Consider the following 23,778-nt stretch of genomic DNA (forward strand, 5'->3'; position numbering starts at 1 on the left):
AAAGACTGGCAGATCAGAGTGGCCAGGGCCAGCACTGCTGCACTGTCCTCACTCCCAGACAGGAAGGCCAGCTGCCTGATCCCTACACCTGTTCCTCGACCCCCTCCCCAGACCTATGCTGTCCTCTGGTAAGGTGGAGAGGAAGAAGAGTCCCGGGCGGGGGCCTGAGGGCCGAGCTCGGGGGCCCACTTCCGTGGGGCTCTTACCCCCATCCAGGTCATTGTGCATTGTTTGGTTTCTAGGATGTATGTGTTGCTAGTTTTTTTTTTTAAATGGAAAACAATTAATGTAAATAGCTTTTTTGGGAAACAGATTCTAATCTGTCACATATGTGACCACGTGGACTATTTTAAGGTGCTGATGCGACACTAATAAACCCGGGGGGGCTCCCCCAGGCCCTCCCTAGCCTGCTGTGTGATTCCTCTCCAGCAGCCCCGGCTCCGCCCTAACCCTCCGTCGGAGCAGCCGGGCTCCGCCTCGCGTCTGCACGAGCGGGCCTGCGCTCCGAGGTCCCCACGGCGGGCGGGGACCCAGGAAGGAGGTCGTGGGGCCGAGCGAGTGGGGGCGCCTACCGGGCCGGCCCCTCTGCGCGGCGCCGGGTCAGGACGCCGGGAGGGTCCGGGTCCCGAGGCGCCGGGAGGCACGACCAGGTCCGCGTAGCGAGAGGACCCCCAGGCGGCCGTGACCACAGGAGCCAGCGCGCAGGCGCGACGCGGGCCGGAAGCGGAAGCGGCGGGGCAGGGCCTGCGGGAGCGGAACTTCCGTGGGCCTCGGCCCCGCCCCCTCGGGCCTTGCAGGATCGCAGTGGGCCCCACCCCTGTCCTGTGACCTCCCACCACAACGGTCCCGCCCCCGCCCCATCCCTGCTGTACCCGCCCCTCCCCCTGTACCTTCCATGTACCCCGCCCCTCCCCAGCTGACCGCCGCAACCCTAGTGGTTCCCTCCTCTTGACCCTTCACCGCGTCCTCCTAACTCCTGTCCTGCCACCCCCCAAGCAGACTCCTCGTCCCCAGATCCTCTGGCGTGGAGAGGGGCGGGCTGCAGTCTGCTGCGGCCTCCTCGCGCGCGGCCTGGGCTTTGGGTGTGGTCAGGCAGCGTCGAGGTGAGGTCACAGGGGTCGCGAGGAGAGAGAGCTGGGAGGGCCCTTCTTGCTCTCCCGGTCGTTACAGCCGTCTGCGGGCCCGCCGGCAGGGTCCTGAGAATGAGCACTTAGGGCCGCTTGAGTTGCTGGAGCCATGGTGGGGGCCCGGGCGCGGGAGGGTGTCCTGGGGGGAGGCAAGTGCAGGGGGTTGCTGGAGCCGCTCCAGCCTGGGGTGACCGTAATGAGAAAGATGGCAGCAGAAGCTAGAGGGCACGGGACACCCAATGGGATCAACCCCACTGTGTCTCTGGCTGAGGCCCACACACCCGTCTGGCCAGTGGCTGACAGATGGGCCTAGCAGACCCTGATACGGCCTCCCTCTGCCTGAGGGGCTCAGGTAGCCGTGGGACCTTTCTTGGGAGCCCCTGCAGTGCAGACAGCAGCGCAAAGGGCCGGAGATGGACAGCGGAAAGCACTTATTTAAGGCCCTCCTGGGGAAGAAGCCAGAATCGCAGCTGTCCCAAGAGGATGGGCAGCCCTCTGCCACGCCGAGCCCAGCCGTGGCCTGGGGCCAGCCCAGCGCTCAGAGCAGCAGTCAGCAGGTGCTGCAGACTCAGGACTGGGTAAGCTGGAGGAAGCTGTGGCCTCCGTGCCCCTGGGCTCCTCTCTGGGAGCCCTGGGCACTGGCTTTAGAGGTGTGGGTGGAGCAGGAGCTTTATAAGCTTGGGGAGGGCCCAGTGGCCCCTGCCAGGAAGCAGGTGCTGAGTTGGGGGCCATACAGAATGTCAGTATTCTCTTCCCCAGAGCCCTAGATGGGCAGCTAGGTGGACCTGCACCCCTCCCACAACTGTGGGCAGTCGGCTTCTGCTGGCCACCCCGACCCCGGGCAGGAGGGTGGCACCAAGTGGAGGGAGCCCCACACACAGCCTGGGTAGTATCCCACTGACCAGGTGGACAGGCATCAACAGGACTTGTCAACAAAAGTCGTGACCAGAATGTTCTCAGAGCCTCTGCTTTGTGCCAGCCTCAGTCTGGAGGCACCTCTGTCTACCCCCAACCAGGTGGGTGGGCAGCTGCTCGGTTCCCGTGCAGCCATGAGTGGACGGGACACAGCTGCTCAAGCCCTGGGGACACTTGATGAGCAGAGGAAGCCAGGCCCCCAGGAGTTGTGTATGGTTCCCTGTGCATCCAGGTCGGAGCCAGGCCAGTGCTTGGCGGGGGCCTGTGGAGCTGTGCCCTTGGACCTGTTGGCGCGTGTGTTCTCGGGGTCAGAGGTGTACGTAACAGGTGGTGGGAGAAAGCAAGCAGGCTCCGTGTGCCCCGCCAGCCGCGTGCCCCACCCGAATGCCGGTGAGGCACCTTCCGGTGTTTTGGCTTCCACTAGACCGACATCCCAGGGCAGGTGATCTGGGGCATGAGCCACAAGTGTGTCACCTCTTGAGGGTGAGGATCCTCATGGAGGCTTCCATTCTGGACAGGGGACCTGCAGGGGCGGAGGGGCCTGGCCACTCGGGCAGGGGCCACTGCCGTGTCTACAGTTCCGAGAGGTGGGCGGGTGGCTGTGGATGAGGGGTATGTGGGGGCTGGGGTGGGGTGGGAGGCCTCACAGAGGAGAGGGGCTTTAGAGGAGGGGGGAGGGGCACAGACTCCCAGGTTTCTGATTTGGGGGCAGAAATTTGCTGCAGTGTTCCCCACACCCTGGCCACTCCCTTGGTGTCACCCTACCTCTTTCCTCCACTGCTCCCCACTCTTGGGGAACATCAGCTGCTCGCTGTGGCCTTAAGGGGTGCACCAGGCTTCCCTGCCTCGGATCATCCTGCAGGATGTCCTTCCTCTTTGTCCCCCTCCGTGTGCGTTCAGCATGGAACCTTCTTCCAGCTTGTCCCAATCTGCCCCTGTCAGGTATCATCTTCCAGGGACACAAGTCAGCACCACTATTCCCTTTGTCCCTGGCCTTTCCCAGCCCGAGCCCCACAAGAGCCGCCCTCGTGTGCAGTGTTTATGGTGGGAACACGTGCTCACCGAGGGGCGGTTACTGCAGGCCGAGTCCTGGGTCTGCAGACATCCAGCCTCACACGGAGGGCTGGGCCAGCTTGTCCACTTCTGTGTCCTAACAATCCTGCTGAAATGACCACAGGGGGCTCTGAGTGGGGCGAGAACCCACAAGACAGAATTGGGCAGGAGGGCCGGCCACATTCTGGCGTGTGGCCCCGGGTTGGGCCGAGTGGGAGGGTCGGCTTTCAGCTACGTGGTTGGAGGCGGTAGAAACAGGAAGCTGCCCAGGCTCCCAAGCCCCAGTCCACCAGCATTGCTAATCAACACTTAGCCCCTACTTTAGATACCAGCCAGGGACACCAGACGTTTGAGGAAAACCTCTGTCGTGAAGAAGAGCAAAGCACTTGGGAAAAAGGAACCAGAAGAACCAGGTACCAGGCAGAGTGGAGCAGAACGGGAGGTGACCGGCACCACCTTGGAAGAGTCAGCCCACGCAGCAGACCCAGAGGGGCACGGCGTGTGGACACTGGGGAGGGGGCGGCGCGGGCACCATGTCACGTGCCCGGTCAGCGCAGGAGAGTGGACTGGAATCCACCCACAGCAGAGGGTTTGGGAAGAGGGTACAGACAACTGTTTGGAAATTAGTGGCCTTTATAAATACAAACAACAGATTCCAGAAAACAAACAAATGAAAATGGCACATTTGACGACAGAAATAAACTTAACAGAAAACAACACAAACCCATTTTAGAGAAGCTTTAAAACACCCCGAAGCATTATCAAGAGACTTGGCGATTGGAGAAGACACTGTGTTCCTGGACAGGAAGGCTCGCCAGCACAGAGGGGCCTCCCCAGGTGTTTCACCGCCCCGTGTCATTGGCGACACAAAACCCTGAAAGCTTGTCTTCCCTTTTTCGTGTCAGCAAGCTGGTCAAATGGAAAAATAAGAACAGGTTCAGCTGTAGCAGGTACGAATTCATATCGCAAACTGTCAGCGCAGTCGGGCCCTGTCTTGACGCACGGACAGCAGAACTGAATGCCGGCAGACACCTGGTGCAGGCTGAAGACAGCATCTCAGACCGGGGGGCGGGGGCTGCTGATAAATTATGCTGGGACACTGTATCTGTCTAGAAGAAAGAAAGTTGTAGCCATATCTCTCAGCACCAGGATAAACTCCAAATGCGTAAAAGGTTTTAATGTAGAAGAACAAAATCATAAAAGTGCTAGAAATTCTGGGCAGATCGCTTTGTAACTGTGGAGTAGGGGTGACCTTTCTAACCAAGCCTGAAGTCCAGAAGCCATAAAAGCAAAGGATATGTTTAGCCAGATGTGAAAAACAAACAAGAAAACCTCTATTAAGGTAAAATACATACCAGGAGCAAAGTCAGAATAACTGACAAGGAAGCCAAGACTCTTCAATGGCGGAAGGGCGGTGTTTTCAACAAACGTTGCTGGGAATTCTGGACCTCTACAAGCGAAAGAATGAAATTAGACTCTTACCTAATGCCACATACAAAAATTAGTCAAAATGGATCAAAGACATACACATAAGAGCTAGAACGATAAAACTCCTGGAAAAAAAACAGGATAACTTCATGACATTGTGATCTGGCAACAGTTTCTTAGACGCGACACCAACGGTGCAGTCAGCAAAGGTAAAGGTAAATTGGACTTGATCAAAATTAAAAACTTTTGATCACCCAAGGACACTATCAACAGAGTGAAAAGTCAACTGGTGGAATGAGAGAAGACATAACTGACTCCTGAACATGCGAGGGTTGGGGGTGCACCCACCCCAGCAGTCAGGAGTCTGAGAGGAGCTTTACAATCAACTGGCCATACCCGAGGTTCCACACCTGCAGAGTCACCTGCGGACTGGGCGGTCCTGCAGTACGTACCTGCTGAAAAAGCCCGTCTGTAAGCGGCCCACGAAGTTCACACCGATATTCAGGTGTCAGCTGTATTGGCAGATCCCATATCTGCTAAAGGGTTAATGTCCTGAATATATAGAAACTCCTAAAACTTGACAGCAACAACAACAAAAAACCCCAATAACTCAATTCAAAAATGGCCAAAAACTTAAAAAAAAGAAAATGAACAAAAATGGGCCAAGAGATAAACAAGGTCCCACCGTGTAGCATGGTGAACTATAGTCAACACCTTGTAATAGCGTATAATGAAAAAGAATGTGAAAAGGAATGTATGTACATATGTATAATTGAATCATTGTGCTGTACACCTAGAATTAACACATTGTCAGTTGATTATACTTCAATTTAAAAAAACAGGCAAACGACTTAATAGACACTTGTAGTTAACACACAAGTAGGTAACAAGGACATGAAAAGATGCTCAACATCATTAGTCACATGGCAATGCAAATCAAAGCCACAGTGTTGGGGGCAGCACAGCTCAGGGGCAGAGCACATGCTTAGCATGCACGAGGTCCTGGGTTCAATCCCCAGTAACTCCATTAAATAAACACATAAATAAAAACCTAATTACCACCCTCCCACCCCCCAAAAATAAAATAAGTACATTAAAAAACACATACACAATGAGATGCCACCTTGCACCTGTTAGGGTGGCTAGAGTAAAAAGAGCAAATGCTGGGAGGATGTGGAGAAGTCAGAGCTCTCGTGCGCTGCTGGGGCAACGCAAGGTGTTGCATTCGCCGTGGAAACAGTGTGGCGGCTCCTCAGAAAATTAAGCATAGGGTTACCGTAGGATCCCACAAGTTCTGGGTGTACGTCTGAAGGAACAGAAAGCAGGGCCACAGGCAGATGCTTGCACATCCACGCTCACAACAGTGTGACTCCCAGTCGCTGGAGGGTGGAAGCAGCTGCTGTCCATCGACAGGTGAATGTGGTAAAAATCTACAGCGGTGTGTTACTCAGCCTTGAAATGGAAGGACGTTCTGACACAGGACACAGCGTGGCTGGACCTGGAGGACGTTGGGCTGAGTGAAATAAGACAGACGCAGAAAGACAGACAGACTCCTGTGAGGTCCCAGATGGGGCCGACTCAGAGACGGGAGGCTCAGGTGGGGGAGGGGAGTCAGCATTCTGTGGGGACTGAGTGTCAGCTTGGGGGGATGGAAGCTCTGCAGGTGGATGGCGGTGACGGTCCCTCCACATGTGACTGTACTGGTGCCAAGGAGTGACTGAAACGGTAACTCTCCCGTTACACGTATGTTACCACAGTAAAAGCTACATGAAGAGGGACCCAGAAGCCACTTGATGGCGGGCAACGCCCTGTGGGGGTGAGTGGGGCTAGTCTGGAAACGGAGCATCGGGCCGGGACGGGGCCTGGCCCCTGGCGGAAGGGCTGGGGAGAGGGCCGTCCCGAGGAGCTAGCCCGGCACACAGCTCTGAGGGGCCTAAATAACAGCGGCTGAGCGTGAAAGCGACCCGGAGTCCCCGAGGGACCGGAGGACCCGAGCCAGCGCCCTGGCCCTGGCGCCCCGTCCTCTGGCCCTGCAGGGACGCCCCGGGCAGCAGGGCCCGCAGTGTGTGCTGGAAACGGAGCATGAGTCGCCCTCCTGAGGGATCCCCAGCCCCTCCCGTCCCCGCACCACACCAGACGAAGCACCACGGTGAGGCCCAGGGAACCCGGGCACAGGGGGCGATGGCGCACACACAAGCCTGCAGGAAAGAGGCCGACTGTCCCCAGAACTTGCAGACCTTTCACAGACAGGGAGCCCCAACTGGCCGGAAAGAAAACTAAAGGTACTTGGTGTCAGGGACACAAACGAAATTAAATCGTTTGACAAAAGGGTGAAAGGCCAGGGCATAAGGAGCATTGGCTGAGGTGCAGGGAGCAGAGCTGGCGCCCCCTGCTGGGGGGAGTGGGGCGAGGCGGCCGGCAGGGGCAAAAAGGCTGTTCTGCCGCGGTGGGTGGTTAAACAGTCGGGATGTTCATGCAAGTGAGAGTGGACAGCAGTGACGATACACGAATTAGCCCGGCAGAATCCTGGTGGAAACGTCTCAAAGGCATGTTAGGTGGAAAGCACGTGGAAGACCCTTCCATACCCTGTGGTTCTGCTGACCTACATGTTAAGACCAGCGCGGTGGTCTCGTGACCCCCTCTGTTGGTGGCAGGGGCTGGAAACCGTGAACCCGGACCAGTGCGGCCAGCTCACAGGATGGAGGAAGGAGTCTCTGATGAGATCTCATCAGTAAGTTTTATTTCTTGAGGGAAAAGGTTGGAAGCAAGTATGGCATTGTTCACTTTGGATAGTGGATTCCTGGGTTTTAAAATATATTTTCCTTTGCATTTTTCTCACGTGGTTACCATTCCATTTTAAACTAAATGCACACCCAAGGCCACGCTAGGGTAGGGCTGCCCTTCCACTGGCTGGTCCTGGGGTGCAGGCTGGGAGCCCTAAGGGTCTGGAGCTGGCTGCAGGGGCCTCTTGCGTGGCTGGCACAGCCCTCCCCTCGCCTGCAGTGACCCAAGAGTGCCCCAAACACAGCCCTGGCCCCCGGGCTGGGTGCAGCGCCTGCAGGCATGGGGGTGGCCACCAGTCGGGCTTGGAAGTGCCTCAGGCATAGATTTATAGCATTCCCATGAGGAATCCCAAACTCACCACCCCAGTGGATTTAATGTTCCATGCTCAGAAGAAAATGATCAACTGATAAAACAAGGAAAGAGAAAAGATGCAGTAGATACGAGGAGCACGACTGCCCCCGGGTGTGCCTTACTGGACACTTAGATGTTTAACACAGCCAGCAGAGACTCGCCTTTTCTTTCTGTTGGATCTTCAGGAGTCAGTGAGTAGCACCCCTGGTCCCTCCTAAACCCGAAATAGGGCAGAAAAGGTGTTTGAGCAACTGAGACAGAGACCCTGAGAGGCAGGGGCAACGCTGGGTGGGGGCGGGAAGCAGGTGGACAAGTGGTGGCCGACATGACAGCTGCCCCTCTGGTGAGACCACGCTCCATGCACCTGCCCGGTCCACGAGCTGCAGTGCTGCGTGTCCCTGTTTAACGTGAACATAGAACGGGGACCCTGAGACAGAGGACACAGCTCAGGGAGCAGAAAGCCATCCTCCCTAATGAAGAGTTTACAGGTCGGCATTCCCACTCGATTAAGGTCAGCGCCGTCCCGGTCAGTGAGCTTCACGCTGGCCAGATCCACTTCGTGTGCGTCCGGAGCCAGCATCACCCTGACACCAGTGCCGGGGAAGAGGGGGAAGGGGAAAAGAGGAAAGGGAAGAAGCGGGTGCGCAGACCTATGAAGCACAGATTGAAAACCCTGAACACACGGCAAGTAGATGAAGCCAAGCAGCATCTGAGGGAGCAGACTTCACCACCATGATGGTGCAGCCCCACACCTCCGCCCTCCGGGGGAGCAGGAGCTCTGTCCTCCACAGCTGTCCCAGTGCCCAGGATGGCGCACAGCACGCAGGAGGTGCTCGACACGTATATACCAAATAAATGAAGTTGCACGTAAATACGAGAAAGTTGTATCCTCGGAGTGAAGGCACTTGGAAATCTGCTAATAAGTTCTGCGCGTTACCAGGAGGAGGAAGACCCCGCGACTGCCTCAGTGGATGTTGGCAAAAGTAACGTTAACAAACTCCAGCCTCACTCCTAGAAAATCAAACACAAAAACCTGTCGACTCTTCGTAAGGTAGGAAGAGGTGTACCTTTCAGGAACCTGCTACAGGGGGGCGCCCGGGAGCCCCCAGAGGACGCCACCAGAAGTGTTTCTGAAGGTTCCAGCAGCAGGCAGGGATGCAGGGCATCTCCATGACGACAAGACAGCAAGCTGGACGTCAGAGCCTGTGCAGAAGGCAGGGGCTGGGATGCGCTACAAGTACCCGAAAAGAAAGGGTGAGATGGTCATCGTTTGTAGCTGATACACTGTTTACCAAAAAAATCCATGTAGGCCAGTTAAAAGGCCACTAACAAAAGAGGAAGATTGGATATATAATCACCATTCGAAACTTAATAGTTCCCAATATACTAAAAATAAACAGAAATGTAATAGAAAAAAAGGATCTATTCACTTCAGCAACAGAAACTACGATGTCCTAGAAATAAATCTGTTCTTGTTCAAGACCTACATAAAGAACATTATAAAATGTGACTGAAGCAGGGGGATGGTACAGCTCAGTGGCAGAACACATGCCTAGCATGCACAAGGTCCTGGGTTCAATCCCCAGTCCCTCCATGAAGAAATAAATAAAATAAATATACATAATTACCCCCTGAAAAAAAAATTTTTTAAATGACTGAATGACAGAGAACTCCTAATGGAAAGTTGTACCATATTATTGGCTAGGAAGGTATATGTTCTTAACCTGCCAGATTCCTCCCCCAAGTAAACTAATTCACAGCAATCCTAATTTAAAAAAAAAAAAAAACTCTTCATGAATCTTGAATTTTTGTCCTAAATGAACATAGTGTTTCTGGCAGTGTATTAGTTACCTGTTGCTGCATAACAAATGTCTCTAAAATTTAGTCACTTAAAACAACAATAAATATTTTTGTTCCAGTTTCTGTAGATCAGGAGTTTGGGAGCTGCTTTGCTGGGTGGCTCTGGCTGGAGGGCTCTCATGAGGTTACACTGACGTGTCAGGCAGAGCTGCTGTCACCTGAGAGGGAAGAAGGCTGGGGAGCCCGGCTGACTCTCACAGCTGGCACGTCCGTGTTCTAGACTCCTGGCGGTGGTTGAGAAGCCCACGGAGCTCGTGTCAGCTTCAGACTTAGGTGCATTTGGTGAGTGTTGATTACAGCAAAAGACCAGGAAAAGAACCAGTCTGGAAGAAATGGAGAGGAGAGTTGAACAGAAACAGTGCCCAGCAGACTCAGGAGAAGGAAGACCAGCTGGAGAAAGACCCATAAAACAGGCAAGACCGCGAAGCACAGGGTGCAGCCGCAGGGGTAACGACCAGAGTCCGCGCGTGCAGGAAGCGGGCTGGACCAACACCACAGGTAAGAGGCAGCCTCCCTCAGAGCAGGTCGGAAACACCCCAGCCCCTCGACATGCACGGGGAAGTGTGCCGGCTGAATCGTGGACCGTTCCAGCCGACTGGGTGAGAGCAGACCGCGGACAGTCTCGCGCTGGTCCACAAGCTAACTTGGCCGCCCGACTCTGCCAGCGTCCTGTGGACGCAGAGCGGCAGATGCCCGTCCTTGCCCTGCGAGGTGGTCTGGCTGGTGTGCTCCTGCGGGAGAGAAGCAAGTGGCCATCCCTGGGCCACGTGGCCTCCTGTATCCAGAATTCAAAAATGTGTAAAAGGACACAAGCTATTACAGCAAAATAGCTACCTGATTTGAAAACCTGAGGATTTTTCTGAGCTCCAGCAGTGGCGCTGCATGGCATCAGGACAGAAGTCAGTGAGGAGACCCACCACCCAACCCCCGAGGAAGAGGCCCTTGTTTAACTCTAAGGATTTAATGTATGCTTTGCTTTGCAGCGTTGGGGGAGACAGACTTTGCAGTGTATGGCAGTGGGGTGATCCGCTGTCCACCTAGGAGACTGTGAATCTTCACTCATCAAGCGCACACACGCACCGAACACTTACGCCCAACCACAGGAGTGCTGGGAGAACGTGGCAGCGTTTAGAATCCGCGTGGGGAGTGCCCCTCTTAGGCCCAGTCTCTGAAAGAAAGCCCTGACAAATCTGCCTGCCGTTGCGGGGGAGGGGGCAGCTCCGGTGGCAGCACGAGCTTAGCCTGTGTGAGGCCCTGGGCTGGATCCCCAGTACTTCCCCACCAAAAAATAAAATCTGCCAGCCCTTTTAAAGGCTGGTACAACCCGAGACACAAAACTGCTGTAAGACCGCCTGGAAGGAAATAGTCGCAACCTTCAGAACATTCACACGTTTACCAACCAGAATCTACAATGCAATGCTGGAAAGCAAAGGGAAAACAGGTTTTAAAACTGAGCGAAAAATAAATGAATGAATGAATGATTGAATGAATAAATAAATAATAAATAAATAAATAAATAAAATAGAGCAGGGAAGTACACAAAGCCTACGGACTCACACTCCATAAAGCAGCAGCAAAGTGGGCTCCCCACGTGAAATGACTGGCTAGAATGGTGATGACGGACCTGTGCGGAACCGGTGAGGACGCCGGGGAAAGACAGGTGCTGTTTGGTCGGTTTTTCAGAGAACCAGCCTCTGATCACCATCTACTGTTGTTTTGTTTTGTTTTTTTTCATTCTAGTTTACTCGTCCGTCTTTCCTAATTCTGTCTTTAAACCTTCTGTGGATTTCCTTGTTCTTTTCCCAGCTTCTTGAGTGACTCGCTCTGCCCCTTTGCTGGGGTTTTCCCTAGTTTTCCAGCACTGAAAGCTTTTGTGTGTTGGCTGGTGGCGGGCCCTACCCCCCCCCCCCAAACGGTGGGCTTCAGTCCTGGTTTCCTCCTTTTCACCCAGGACTCGAGAAGCAGGGCGGGTTGGTGCGTCCCTGCCAGTGGGAGCGTCTTGTTTTCCTTCTATGGTTGGTTTCCAGCTGGAGGGCACTGCGGTCACAGAATGTGACCCCCATCCCACGTCCTGCGCTGGGGAGCCTGTCCTGCCGTGAGCCCCGTCTGTTGTTGAGAACGTGGGTCCCAGGGCGTGCGCTCCGTCAGCTAGGTCACTCTGCTGCGTCACTCGAGTCTCTCTTTGTCAGGGTTTGTGATGCTTCTATGAACAGGTGCGAGCACAGGACAGGACAGCGCCCTGCCAGGAGTCCCGGCTTCCAGCCCTTGTTGCTACCGCATGCTTACACTGCTCTTCCTTGTTTCCTCAGTTTCAGATTCTGAAGGCTCCTCCCACAGAAGCTGAGGACCTGGCCCCCCCCGCCCCGTCCTCCCACTTTGATTGTTTCATCTTTTTACCGCAATCCGCTTCCGAGGTCTGCTCTCCAGCGACCGTGTGAGCCTGGTCCACAGCTGACCGTGGAGAAGTTTCCCTAAGAACGGTGAGGTCTGCCTTCTCAGACAGCTTCTGTGTTTCCCCGGAGGTGATGCTGCGCCCTCCTGGCCCTCCCACTTCACCTTCATTGTCTGTGCATCGGTTGTGACTTCCCCCCAACCTTTCCAGCAAAGCCGTGACTTTCTGCTCACACGCGCCCTGACACCTCAGGTCTGGGAGCTCCGTTTCACCCTCATGCCAGAGGGTATTTAAGGCCTTGAGAGTTTAAAGTTGTGAGAATACCTTTATTCTGCTGACACGCCTGAGTGATACCTCGTCTGGGTGAAGATTCTAGGTGGGAAATAGTTTACTTTCAGGATTCTGAGGGCACGGTCCCATCCCCTCCAGCTCCCAGGGCTGCGGCTCGCTGCCCCGGGCCAGGCGGCTTCTGTGTGCCCGGCTTGTCGGCCTCTGGAACCCAAGCTCTTGGTCCCCCTTGCCGTCGATCTGAAGTGTCGCCGCACCGTGTGTCCTCTGGTGCCAGTCGGTTTCCTTTCTCGGTCCCTTCCAGCCTGGAGCCTGGCTCCTCCTGTGCGCACGTGTGTGTGTGTCCATGCTTATTGTCTCTCTTCTCTCTCTTTCTGAAGATTCTGTTAGCTGGGTGTTGGATGCATACGATTGATTCTCCAATTTTCTCACGTTTTGAAGGCTGTTTTCTCCGGGGCTTTCTGTGCTTTGTGGCTGTTCTGTTATCAGCATTTGCCATCCCGATGCGCTGTGAGGAATAACCCCAAAGTTTCCAGGATACACGACAGCAAACTTCTGTTTCTCTGCCTACAGATCTGAGGTCAGCCGGGGTCATGTCTCACCTGCCTCTCCCTTCCCGAGGCCTTCCCAGGGAAGCTGTGCTCGCAGTGGTGACAGAAACCCAGGGCCCAGTTGGACTATGCAGGCATATCCAGAGCACATGCTCCGTCAGCATCTGCAGCCCCACCCAGCATTGCAGGGGCAGAAGAATGTACTCTAGTGGGAACACTCTGACGTCACATACTCGAGGGGATTCTGTGACAGGAGGGGAGGGAAGGATTAGGGCCAACAATCTCCCACACCATCTGAGAAGTTGTGATTCTGACATCACATTTTTACTCTGAAAGAACTTGTCCCTGCTCTCTGACCGGCCCTTTTGCACATCATCCTCTTCTTGTTTCATGGATACGAAGGGTCTAGGAGAACATCAGTTATAGTGAGGCAGTGGGGGGCAGGCCTTCCTGTGCTCCCTGTAATAGCTCCTTGTCCTCAGAGTTTTGTCCTGGCTGGAGGTCCAGGTCTGTGTTTTGTGGTAGAGGCTTTCTGGGGCGGCTGGTGCTGGCTCTAGGTCTCCACAAAGGAGTGGGGCCCGCAAGGCTCGCTGGAGGCTCCGCGTGCCTCGGGGCAGCCCCCCCCCCCACCGCCCCGCAGTGGTCAGGCTTCCTGTGGGCTGATGGGGTGGGCTTCTGGTTGCTGTGTTGGACACACCCACTCTTACTGTCTGCAGGCCTTCTCCCCAGGGGTGGTCTTTTCCTCCAGAAAGGACCCCTCCCCTGCCCCGGGTGGAGGGGCTTCTTGGTGCAAAGTGGGAAGAGGGGCTGGGGACTTCACTTCTTTTTTGGCCATTCTAACCACTTTTAAGTGTACGGTTCAGTCGTGTAAAGCATATTCACATTATTGCAAAACAGATCTCCAGAACTCTCTCATCTTGCAGATCTGAACCTCTGTCCCCATAAACAGCAACTCCCCTCCTTTCCTCCAGCCAGCTTTCGGGGTGGCCAGCTTTCCACGTGCGGACTCTGAATCCTGTGACTCTAGGCACCTCCTATGTGTGGACCAAACAGTATTTGTGTTTTTTGTGACTGGCTTACTTCACTCTGAGTCTTCATGTCTCCGAGATTCATCCATGTTGCAGCGAGCGTCAGAATTTCCTTCCTCTTTAAGGCTGGATAACATTTCGTTGTATGGACTTGCCATATAGGGCTAGTTCATTCACCCACTGATGAACCTTTGGGCTGCAGCCTCCTGTGAATAATGCTGCTATGAACATGAGTGCAGAAATATCTCTTTGAGACGCTTTCAGTTCCTTTGGGTGTATACCCAGAAGTGGGATTGTTGGATCACGTGGTAGTTCTATTTTTAATTTCTGGAGGAATGGGGACTGAGTTTGGTCTTAATCCTCTTTTCATTTTTAGCATGCCCCCCTCCCCCACTACGGCACTGCAAAGAGTGACCTGGCTTCACTCAGGGATGCGGCAGGATGACCCCTGGCTGGGCAGAGTCAGGGAGGGGCTCTGGGAGTCTCTCACAGCCCACCTGGGAAGGTCTGGGGGAGGGGGATCCTGCAGGGGTTGCACCCTGCTTCTGGCCTTTCCCAGTCGGTAACCGATTTCCAATCTGCTGTCTTGTGCTGACAGCCCTCTTGCACTGGTGCCCTGTGGCCTGTTCTTGGGTCCTTATGGACGCCTGAGCGGTATTCTTTCCCTGCACCTCTGTATGGTCATTTTAGGAGGGCTTGACGGCGAGCAGCTGACCTTGGGTCCCGCCTTGCTTGAGGTACACACAGTCTGCCTGCCTGTCCTGGGGGCCTCCCCAGAGTGTGTCCACTGTACAGCTCAGGGAGGCGGCTTCTCCCCAGCCAGGACCAGGCACGGGCACCAACCGGAGGACCATGACCTTGGCTGCAAGGACATCACCGTCTAGGGAGCCCGACCCGTGTGCTGTAAGGCCGGGCCGGGGCTGCGGCCGCGGTGTCCAGGCGCAGAGCTGCCGTGCAAAGCCACGCAAGGCCACAGGCCCGGAGGCTGAGGTTCTGACCGTCCGCCGGCACTGGGGAGAATGAGCGCACTGCGCTGTGGAAAGCGCCCCCCCGCCCCGTGCGGAGGGTGCGGAGGGTGCGGGGGGTGCAGAAGGTCGGCGGGTGTGGGGACCCCCAGGCGTGGCCGGCGCAGACCCTTGCCCTCTCCCCGCAGGTGTGCGAGCCGCCGGAGAGCAGGCGCCCGAGCCGCCGCTGGAGCGTCAGCATCAGCGAACGCCGGCGACTGGCCGCGCTGGGCGGCTGCGAGAGGCCGGAACACGCGGACGCGAAGCCGACGCCGACGCCCTCGGGCCGGGTGCGCGGGCGCGCGGGCGCGCGGAGGCTCCGCGGGTTCCTCTCCTCGCCCAGCCCTCCCCGAGCCCGCCCGGCTTCCTGGCCCCGCCCCGCCCCCTCTGTCGGCCGGCCCCGCCCCGCACCCTGACCCTGCCGTCGCCCGCAGGACCTGCCGCGGATCGTGGCCGAGCTGGTGTCGCAGGGCGTGGACAAGGACGTGCTCCTCCCCTGCCCGCCGAGGTCCACCGAGTCCACCAACGCCTTCCACGCCTTCCTGGTCCGGAGCGCGCCTTTCTGGCGCAACATGACTTTGGAGGCCCAGGCCTCGAGGTCACCGCCCTCCTAAGAGCCAACTCAGCCCCGAGTCTGTCTCCCGGTGCCTTTCCTGCGGGTCCTGGAGGCGGCCTGCCAGGCTTGGGGCGCACGGCCCCTGCACCGTCTCCATAGCCCAGCAGAGAGTCATGACCCGCCCCGGGATGACAACAGGGCGCCCTGGGACCCTCTGGCTGCCCTCTCCTCAGGACACTCACCCCTGAGGCCTTGGAGGCCACCTCCGGGTGGGGTAGCCTTCCCCAGCCCAACCTCTGCTAGGCTGCCTAGGGTGGACGGAGGACCACAGGCCGGTGGGGGGGGGGGTGTTGGGCGCTGGGGGAGGTGTCCTAAGGGGTGAGGGGAGAAGGGGGCTGGGCTTAGGCAGGGGGCACCAGGACGCCCTCTCGCTCCTCCTCAGGGACCCCTGGTGAAGTGGGGAATGGCTGTCCGGGGGCAGAACCTGCTCTGGGCCAGGCTCTGAGCCAGCCAGGAAAACCCTCCCCCATGCTAAAGTGTCAACAGGCCTGCTGGGGTGACAAGTGCTGTGGAGTTCTCTGTACCTGAGCAGCCTTAAAGGGCTCCATGTCCTCGCTCAAGACCCAGGGCCTCACCGGGCTCACCCTGATGGGTCTCCTGGGGTGTCTCCTGAGGCTGTAGTCAGATGGGGTGGGTCCAGGATTCTGGGCTGGCCAGCCCTCTGCTCTGCACAAGGCCTCCCCCATGGGGACCACCCAGGGCTCCCCGCCAGCACAGTGGAGGCTGTGGGCCGTCCCTGGGGCTGAGGCCCAGGGCTGGGCAGCATCCTCCCCGCCTCCTGTGGTCTGATAGTGGGGAACAAGCAAGGACCAGCAGAGAGCCCCGGCTCTCTCCAGCAGGGTGTGCTGCCTGGGACACGTGGCAGTCCCTGGAGATAGTTTGGTTGTCACCCCGGCTGTGCTGGCTTCCTGTTGCTGTCCGAACAACTTACCACAAACTTAGTGTTTCAAACAAATTCATGAACCACGAGTTCTGTCGAAGTCCGAACTGGGTCTTACTGGGTCAAGAACAGAATGTGGGCTGGGCCATCTTCCTTCTGGAAGCCTCTCCAGCTCCAGAAGCCGCCCACATTCCTGGGCTTGAGGCCCCTTCCTCCGCCTTCAAAGCCAGCAGCACAGCTTCTGTCTTACGCTTCCTCCTCCACTTTTAAGGACCCTGTGATGACATTGGGCCCCCCTGGGTAACCCAGGATATTATTTTAAGGTAGCCTGGTTAGCAGCCTTAACCACCCCTGCCCTGCTGTATAGCCTAGCACGGTCACTGGTTTGGAGTGAAGACGTGGACATCTTGGGGGGGGGTGCTCTGCCTTCCCCAGGGGCTCCTGGCATCGAGTGGGTAGAGGCTGGGGTGCTATTCAACACCTCACAGAGCACAGGATGGCCCCCCACAGCCAAGAATGATCGGGCCCCAGATGTCACCAGTGCTCCACCAAGGAGCCCCTGGAAGAGAGGAGGGTCTGGGGTGACCTGGGAGCCCGGATGAGAGCAAGGGCCACCCAGCAGACGGATCAGGCATCTCTGCTCTGGTTAGGACGTCACCCAGGTCACTGCTGACAGTGGACACTGCAGTGCCACCATCAGGCGTCCATTCTAAACTGTCCTGTCACTCTGCTTCCCGACCAGGTAGGTCCCTCCCCAAGTCTAGGGAGAGCAGTACATCCTCCCAGACTCACAGGGACACCCCCAGGCAGGGGGTCTGCTTGGGCATTCCAGTGGCAGGGAGGACAGTCACCTGGGCTGGCCACGTGGTCTCCCTTGTATCCACACTTGTCTGTGCTTGTGGGCTCAGAGCAGGGAGCAGAGCTTATAGACACCCCAGCTCGTAGGGCATGGCCCCCTAGGGCTGGCAGGGCAACTGGGAGGTGGTGTTGGTGGCCTCCTGAGGGCCGGCAGACACTCAGTGCCCAGCATTGCCCCCACTGAGAAAAATGACATCGTTGGCTTCATAAGAATGATTGCTTACTATTCAGCAATCCAGCAATAAAGTGTTTTTTTTAATTTTCCCTAATTTAATCTTTATTATATTTTGTATTACAGAAGTCAAATATTTATTCCAGCATTTTCTTTTATTAACATTTTTTAACAGAGAGACTGGGGATTGAATCCAGGACCTTTTCATGCTAAGCATGTGCTCTATCACTGAGCTATACCCTACCCCCAACAATAAAGTTTTAAAAATCTCACCCATGGTTTCATCACCAAGAGGACGGCTGTTAACATGAGGTGAAGGTGATTCGAGTATTTCTAAAGGCCCAAGCAGAGGTGAGAGAACATATGGAAATAGAGAGTAAGTGTAGAATACTCCTTCCAAATGTTTAAAAATGTAAGGGAAACCAGGATTGCCAAAATTAGGTGAATGCTGCTTCACCCCAAGTTTAAAAGATTCTCCTAAGAATTCTCAGGAATTACAGCAAACATCCAGAGGCGGTGTCGCCTGGGTTTGGGCAGCGTGTGTCCACTTAGCAGTGCTGGCTGAGGCCGGGCTCTGGATGGTAAGGAGCGGCTCGGGCACTGCCCTGCCCACCGTGGTCCCTGCCCACCGTGGTCTGCATCTCGCAGGGGCCTGGAGCACACCGCCAGCATCCGGCCCACCCCGTCTTTGTTTCCGTTAGCTGCTCGCTGGCTGCATTGAAGGTCAGCTTTTACATTTCTAAAGAACTTAATTTTTTCGGTTCTTCTAGGTTTAGGAAGTTTTCCTGGGGCCTTGAGACGGGCATGAGCACTTGCTGGGGAAAATTTCAGGTCATGCTGTTTTTCTCTCACGACTTCGTCTTCAGGCTCTGAATGTTGCTGGAGAAAACGGGGCCAGCGTGGTGTTTTGTCCTTGTATGTGATATGCTTTTTCTGGGGAAAAAAACCTTTTTTTTGCTATCATGTTATTTATATGCTATTAATTTATTTTTGTTTTTTTTTTTAAATTGAAATACAGTCAGCTTACAGTGTTGTGTCAATTTCTGGCGTACAGCATAATGTTTCAGTCATACGTACGCATACATAGATCTGTTTTCATATTTTTTTCACTATAGGTTACTACAAGATATTGAATATAGTTCCCCGGGGTGTACAGAAGAAACTTGTTTATCTATTTTACATTTAGTAGTATTTGCAAATTTCGAACTCCCAGTTTATCCCTCCCACCCCCTTCCCCTCCCCCATAACCATGTTTGTTTACTGTGGCTGTGAGTCTGTTTCTGTTTTGTGGATGAGTTCATTTGTGTCTTTTTTTTAGATTCCACATATGAGTGATATCATACGATATTTGTCTTTTTCTGTCTGACTTACTTCATTTAATGTGATCATCTCTAGGTCCATCCATGTTGCTGCAAATGGCATTATTTTATTCTTTTTTATGGCTGAGTAGTGTTCCACTGTGTGGTATTAATTTATATGCTATTAACCCTTGCAGTTCAGCAACCAGACAGGGTAGGTCTCAGTGTGACTCACTCTACTGCTGTCCTGGAACTTGGAGGGAACCTTCGAGGTGCAGGCCCTGTGGTTACCCCAGGGAACCTTTCCAGTGTATCTTTGAACACTTTTCCTAACTTTGGCCTCTAGCCCCAGGTGCCTTCCTCCGGGTTCTCTTGCCACTAGGCCCTGCCCAGGGACGTGGTCCATCGAGGGTCTCTCCCCCACTGTTAGACTTGAGTGGGTCCCTCCTTCATCAATGTCCTCACTCTCTAAACAAACAGTGCCCCCACGGTATTCTCCCTGCCCCCTGCCCCTCATCATCTTGTCTTCAAGGCCCGTGATGTCACACACCATCTGTCAGCCCCCCTCCTCCCCACTGGACTGCACCCTCCCCAGGAAGGCGACTTGCCCTCTCCCTTCCCTAGCATCTAAACAGTGTGGCACGAAGCAGGTGCTTGGCAAGTAGCGGTTGAGCTGAGGCAGGCTTATTTCCACTGCTTTGTCTTGCCCCAAGTCATCTCCAGCCTTTGCTGTGCTAGAGCCTGCCCCTTGCTGTTTCTCCTGCTAGCAACGGTGTGATTTTGAGGAAACTCAGTCCCTCTGCTCTTAAACCTCCAGCTCCTTCTGCCATCCCGTCGTCCGTATGTGACTGCTGATTACTGGCCTCACTGCTGAACTCCTAAGATTCCGGGGCTCCTGTGGAGTCTTCTGCTTCCTCAGGTGTGTTCTCCCCTGCTGCGTCTTTGTCAACCCTACCCCCACCAGTTTTTCTGCTGCTGTGAGGGAGGGGATGCAGCCACACCTCCACCTGTCCTCCCTACTCTCTCCTGTGTGTCCCTGCTCTGCTGCAAGGTGTCTGAGATTCAGTGACTTGCCTCTGAGCTGGTTTAAGGGCTGGGCATCGGATGCAATCCCCCCTTCCTCGGTGAATCCCGAGAGAGGAAAGCAGTGTGGGTGCCAGCGGGGGGAGTAGGGCTCTGTGGTGTCTCCTGAGAGTTTATTAACCGTCACTCTGCTTTAGGAGGGGCGCGTTCTCAAGGGCAGACTTGGAATTCCAGTGGCTTCCCTGCTTCCGGTGAAAGTCAGCCCTGACTGCCACTCACCGGCCACGGCCAGCTCTCCTCCGCCCCATCGGGGGAGGAAAACAGCACCCACCCTTCAGTTGCTTCTGCCGCCAGCTGGCCCGGAAGAGTCCTGGTGCTCCAGGTGCTCTTGGTTGGAAGCCCCCCACCCCCGCCCGTTTCCAGGAGTGGGGCAGGGCAGCACTTTACAGGCGTGAAGGTGGAACTCCGTGCTTAACAGCTTCCTGGCACTTGTCACTGGTTCCCACTAACGTTTTGGTCAGCTTGTTCCCTATTGGTTGAGGGAGGCTTCACCTGGCAGCTTTGCTGTCCAGGTGAGGAGGTGCAGGCAGGCCACCAAAGGTCAGGACAGGGTCCTGTGGAGAGCGAGGGAGACCATGCAACCTCCACCGCCCCCTTTGGGGAAACTGAGTCTCATCAGCCCCCGCTGTAGCTGAGCTCCTCTCCCCTCCAGCCACCCCCTCACAGCTGTGGCCCCACCCCTCGGCCAACACCTGGCACCCTGTGCTCAGCCTGGGGCTCCCCTCCACGTCCGGCAGGGATGCCCCTGTGTAAACAGGACAGTCACCCATGGCGTTGCTCTTACCAGCAACCTGGGGCCCCGACACCTCCTGTCCCTCGCCTCCTAGCAGTGACATTGATCCTGGCTCCAGACTTCACCTGGTACACCTGCTTCTCTCCATCCGGGACCCCAGCCCCTCCACCTGCCGCTTTTCCCTGCTGGGGGAGTCCAGGCCCCAGAGTCCCCCCAATCCTTGGGCCTTAAGCAACCAGCCGCACAGTTACAGGTTCTGGCGGGGGCGGGGAGGACATGCAGGTGCCTGCCTCACCCGGGGACCCTTCCAGCCTCCCTGTTCTGGGGCAGGCAGCCCCCACACCCCAGCGGCCTGATCTGGGCTGTGCCGGCGAAGCCTGCAGGACCCCTGCTCTCAAGCGGGGCCTTCCGAAGGGTGTCCTCCGGGCATACCCTTCTCCCTTGGCCTTTTCCTCAGGCCAGGTCTGGGGAGGCAGTGCCAGCTCAGGAGCGTGCCCGCAGGGAGCTGGGATGGAGCCCACTGCTGTCCAAGCAGGGCCCTGGGGTCTGGGCAGTGAGGGGCAGGGACAAAGAGCCCTGGGGTGAGTGGACGGGAGGTGTGCGGCGCGGTCAAGAGGCCACGGCTGGGCCACCCAGCATCAGGGAAGCGGGAGCAGGGTGTGTGGGGAAGAAGGGGCGCCAGGTCCTGGAAGGACTCGGGGGCGACGCGGAGGGCGGAGGGAGGGCCGATGCGGGAAAGGGCGCGGGGAAGCGGGCGGCCGGGCGCGGGGGCGCAGGGAGGACGCAGCGGGGCGCGGGGGCGCCCACCTCGGGCTCCCGGGAGGACCGTCCCGGGGGCGCGCGCGGCCCCGGGTCGGGTAACGGCCTGCGCGGTGGGCGGCGGCGCCCGAGGCCCCTCCCTCCCCGCGGCCGCTCCTCCTCTTCCTCTCCCGCCCGCGCCGCGGCCCTCGGTCCCTGCGCGGCCTCGGCGGCCTCGGCGGCGGCGGCGGCGGCGGTGGCGGCGGCGGCGGCAGCAGCGCGGCCCCTTTAAACCGCCCGCCCGCCCGCCCGCCCGCGCCCCCGCGCCCCGCGCCCGCGCGCCTCCATTTTCCCGGCCGCCCGCGCCGAGCCCCGCGCCCAGCCCGGCCCAGCCCGGCCCAGCCCGCGGCCTCCGCCGCCGCCGCCGGACATGGCCGCCAACATGTACAGGGTCGGAGGTAAGGCCGCCGCCTGCACGCCCGCCCGCCGCCTTTATGCGCCGCGGGCCCGACCCGCCGCCCCCGACCCGCCGGGCCCCCGCCATCTCACCTCCCCGCCGGGCCTCGGTCCCCAAACCGCCGCCCCAGGGCCTCGCCATCCCCCAACCCGGGTCCCCCTGCATCCCGGTCCGGGCCCCACTCCGTGTCCTTCCCCTCCCCCATTTCCCTCTCCCCTCCCCTCCCCCTTCCCCTGCTCTGTCCGCCTCCCCATCGGCACGGCCCCCCCCTCGGCCCACTTCTGGTCCCCTCCCTCCACCTCTGCACCCCTCCCCCACTGCAGGCCGGCCTGGCCGGGCCGTCCTTCCTCCTACCCCGGCACCCCCCACCCCCTCTTCTGCACCCCCCACCCCCACCTCCTTCCCCTTCCCATTCGCCTTTTCTGAGCAGCTGGTCCCTCCATCGCCACCTCTGCCTTGGCCATGCTCGTCCCAACCCGAAATGGCCCCTTGGGCCGGCCCCAGCTGGAGCCGGTGGGTAGTGGTGGCTGAGCTGGGCGCCAGGGAGGCGGGGGCTCGGCCCACCTGTTGGGGGCCGGCCGTGTGGCCTGTTGGGCCTTGGCAGAGAAGCTGTGGGAGCTCTGGGAGTCGTAGAGCATCCTTTAGGGCCAGGGGCCTGACTGGAGCCCCCCACCCCCACGCAGGGGCACATGGCCTTGGAGAGCTGGCTACCCTCCTGGGAGCGGGAGTTTTGGGGTCCTTGGGGTGTGGAGTCCCCAGTGGGGCATGCAGGGCTGGATCGAGTGCTGGGATGAGGAGCCCCACGTGTGGCCCACATTCCTCCCCAGGGGCGCCTCAGAGCTGGCCCTTGGGCCGGGTGTGTGCTGGGGGCTTCCCCCAGCAGGATTCCCTGTCCTGAGTCTCAGCAGCCTGTGGTCACCCCGAGCATGCTTCTGAGATAACCCCAAACTTTCCACTGCCTCCTGTCTCCCCAGCCGAGCAGGGAGGAGCTGTGCCAGGACTGGGGAGAGGTGGGCGGCCGCCTGGTTAGGGGGCTTCCTTCCCAGGCTCCTTCTCCTCCCACGTGGGCCCCAGGGAGCCCCCAGCTTTGGGTCTTGTCCCACTCTGGGGAGGGGGCGCCAGGAGGACGCACCGCTGGTTTTCTGTGGGATTCTGAACTCGTCTTCAGCGCTCTGTCCCAGGGAGCTGAGGTGCCCAGCTGCCCACCTTTGGTGGGGTGTGTCAGGGCCAAGAGCAGCGCTGGCTGCACTCTCCAGATCACCTGTGTCCTCAGGCTGCTTTTTCACTGGCCAGCCTGGTGACCTTGGGCGCGCCCCCATCTGTGCACTGGGTCTGCACAGCAGCTGCCCGGCCGTCAGGCCCTCCCCGGCCCCCTGGGCCCCCTCTGGCGCAGAGGTGGTCACAGGAATGGGGGCCTGCACCCCATTTAGCAGCAGGCCTCTGGTGGACACACGTGGGGAGCAGGCGGGAGTGCAGGGGCCCTTTAGGGAGGGGCTGATCCAGGCGTTGTCTGTTGAGGGGAGGCAGGAGCATCACCTTCGGAGGTCCTTTCCCAGGCCTCTCCATCCCGGCACCCGCAGCCCCTCCCTCTGCCCCCACCCCAGCTGTCAAGGCCCAGGCTTCTGCCGACCTCACAGCCGCCCCTCCCAGCGCTCTCCCCTGGCCTGTGCCCTCCTTGACCACCCTTCCGCAGGGCAGACCGCCCCTGCCCTGCCCTGTGTGAGAGCCTCCAGTCTGCTCTTCCCTTGGGCTTGTGCAGTGCTTCCTTGGATGTGCCCAGCCAGCAGCCCCTCTTCAGGTGTGGTCTTAGCTCTGGCCCCCAGCCTTCGGCCCGCATGTCATGTTGGCCTGTAGAAAAAATGAAGGAATGTCACCAGAACGGAGGCACCCAGCTCCTGGATGGAGGCACCGAGCTTGGAGGAAGGGGCAGTGGGAGGGAGGCTGGTGTGGGGTGGAGGGGGCGGCTGCTGCACCTTCGTCCCCTGCAGACACTTCTGCTGGTCCTTGCTGCGGGGGCTGGGGCCCCCACTGTGCCTGCTTGTTGGCACTGGTTCCAAGGGGGCTGTCCCCGCTCCGCCCAGGCTGTGGACCGCTGTTTGACATGTGAGCTTCAAGCCTCCTATCTGGCTGTGAACTTGGCGGGGGCCTGGCCACGGTTTACT

General features: G+C 57.8%; 2 protein-coding genes across 5 annotated transcripts in view; both read left to right on the forward strand.

Moving 5' to 3' along the window:
• Positions 1–445: 445 nt before the first annotated feature.
• TEX22 (testis expressed 22) lies at positions 446–17,404 on the forward strand. Its single transcript, XM_032482860.1, has 3 exons — positions 446–1,705; positions 14,931–15,071; positions 15,216–17,404. Exons 1-3 carry the CDS (start codon positions 1,541–1,543, stop codon positions 15,393–15,395), a joined length of 486 nt encoding a protein of 161 aa, XP_032338751.1. The 5' UTR covers positions 446–1,540; the 3' UTR covers positions 15,396–17,404.
• Positions 17,405–21,457: 4,053 nt separating this feature from the next.
• Positions 21,458–23,778, forward strand: part of MTA1 (metastasis associated 1) — a 33,927-nt gene continuing 31,606 nt past the window's right edge. For 3 of the 4 annotated variants that reach the window (XM_032482861.1, XM_032482862.1, XM_032482863.1), the window contains exon 1: positions 21,459–21,617. In XM_032482861.1, coding sequence (XP_032338752.1) covers positions 21,590–21,617 — 28 coding nt within the window. In that variant the 5' untranslated portion in view covers positions 21,459–21,589. Of the gene's footprint in view, positions 21,618–23,778 lie in introns of all 4 variants that reach the window. The other variant, XM_032482864.1, reaches the window with a different exon arrangement.

The sequence above is a fragment of the Camelus ferus genome, chromosome 6 (genome assembly GCF_009834535.1).
Source record: "Camelus ferus isolate YT-003-E chromosome 6, BCGSAC_Cfer_1.0, whole genome shotgun sequence".
Taxonomy (NCBI): domain Eukaryota; kingdom Metazoa; phylum Chordata; class Mammalia; order Artiodactyla; family Camelidae; genus Camelus; species Camelus ferus.

Bases quoted from the DNA above. Each gene is read 5' to 3' on its own strand.
- TEX22 (XM_032482860.1), top strand. From the start codon at position 1,541: ATGGACAGCGGAAAGCACTTATTTAAGGCCCTCCTGGGGAAGAAGCCA. The intron at 1,706-14,930 runs GTAAGCTGGAGG...CTCTCCCCGCAG, and splicing joins TGCTGCAGACTCAGGACTGG to GTGTGCGAGCCGCCGGAGAG. The intron at 15,072-15,215 runs GTGCGCGGGCGC...CGTCGCCCGCAG, and splicing joins CGCCGACGCCCTCGGGCCGG to GACCTGCCGCGGATCGTGGC.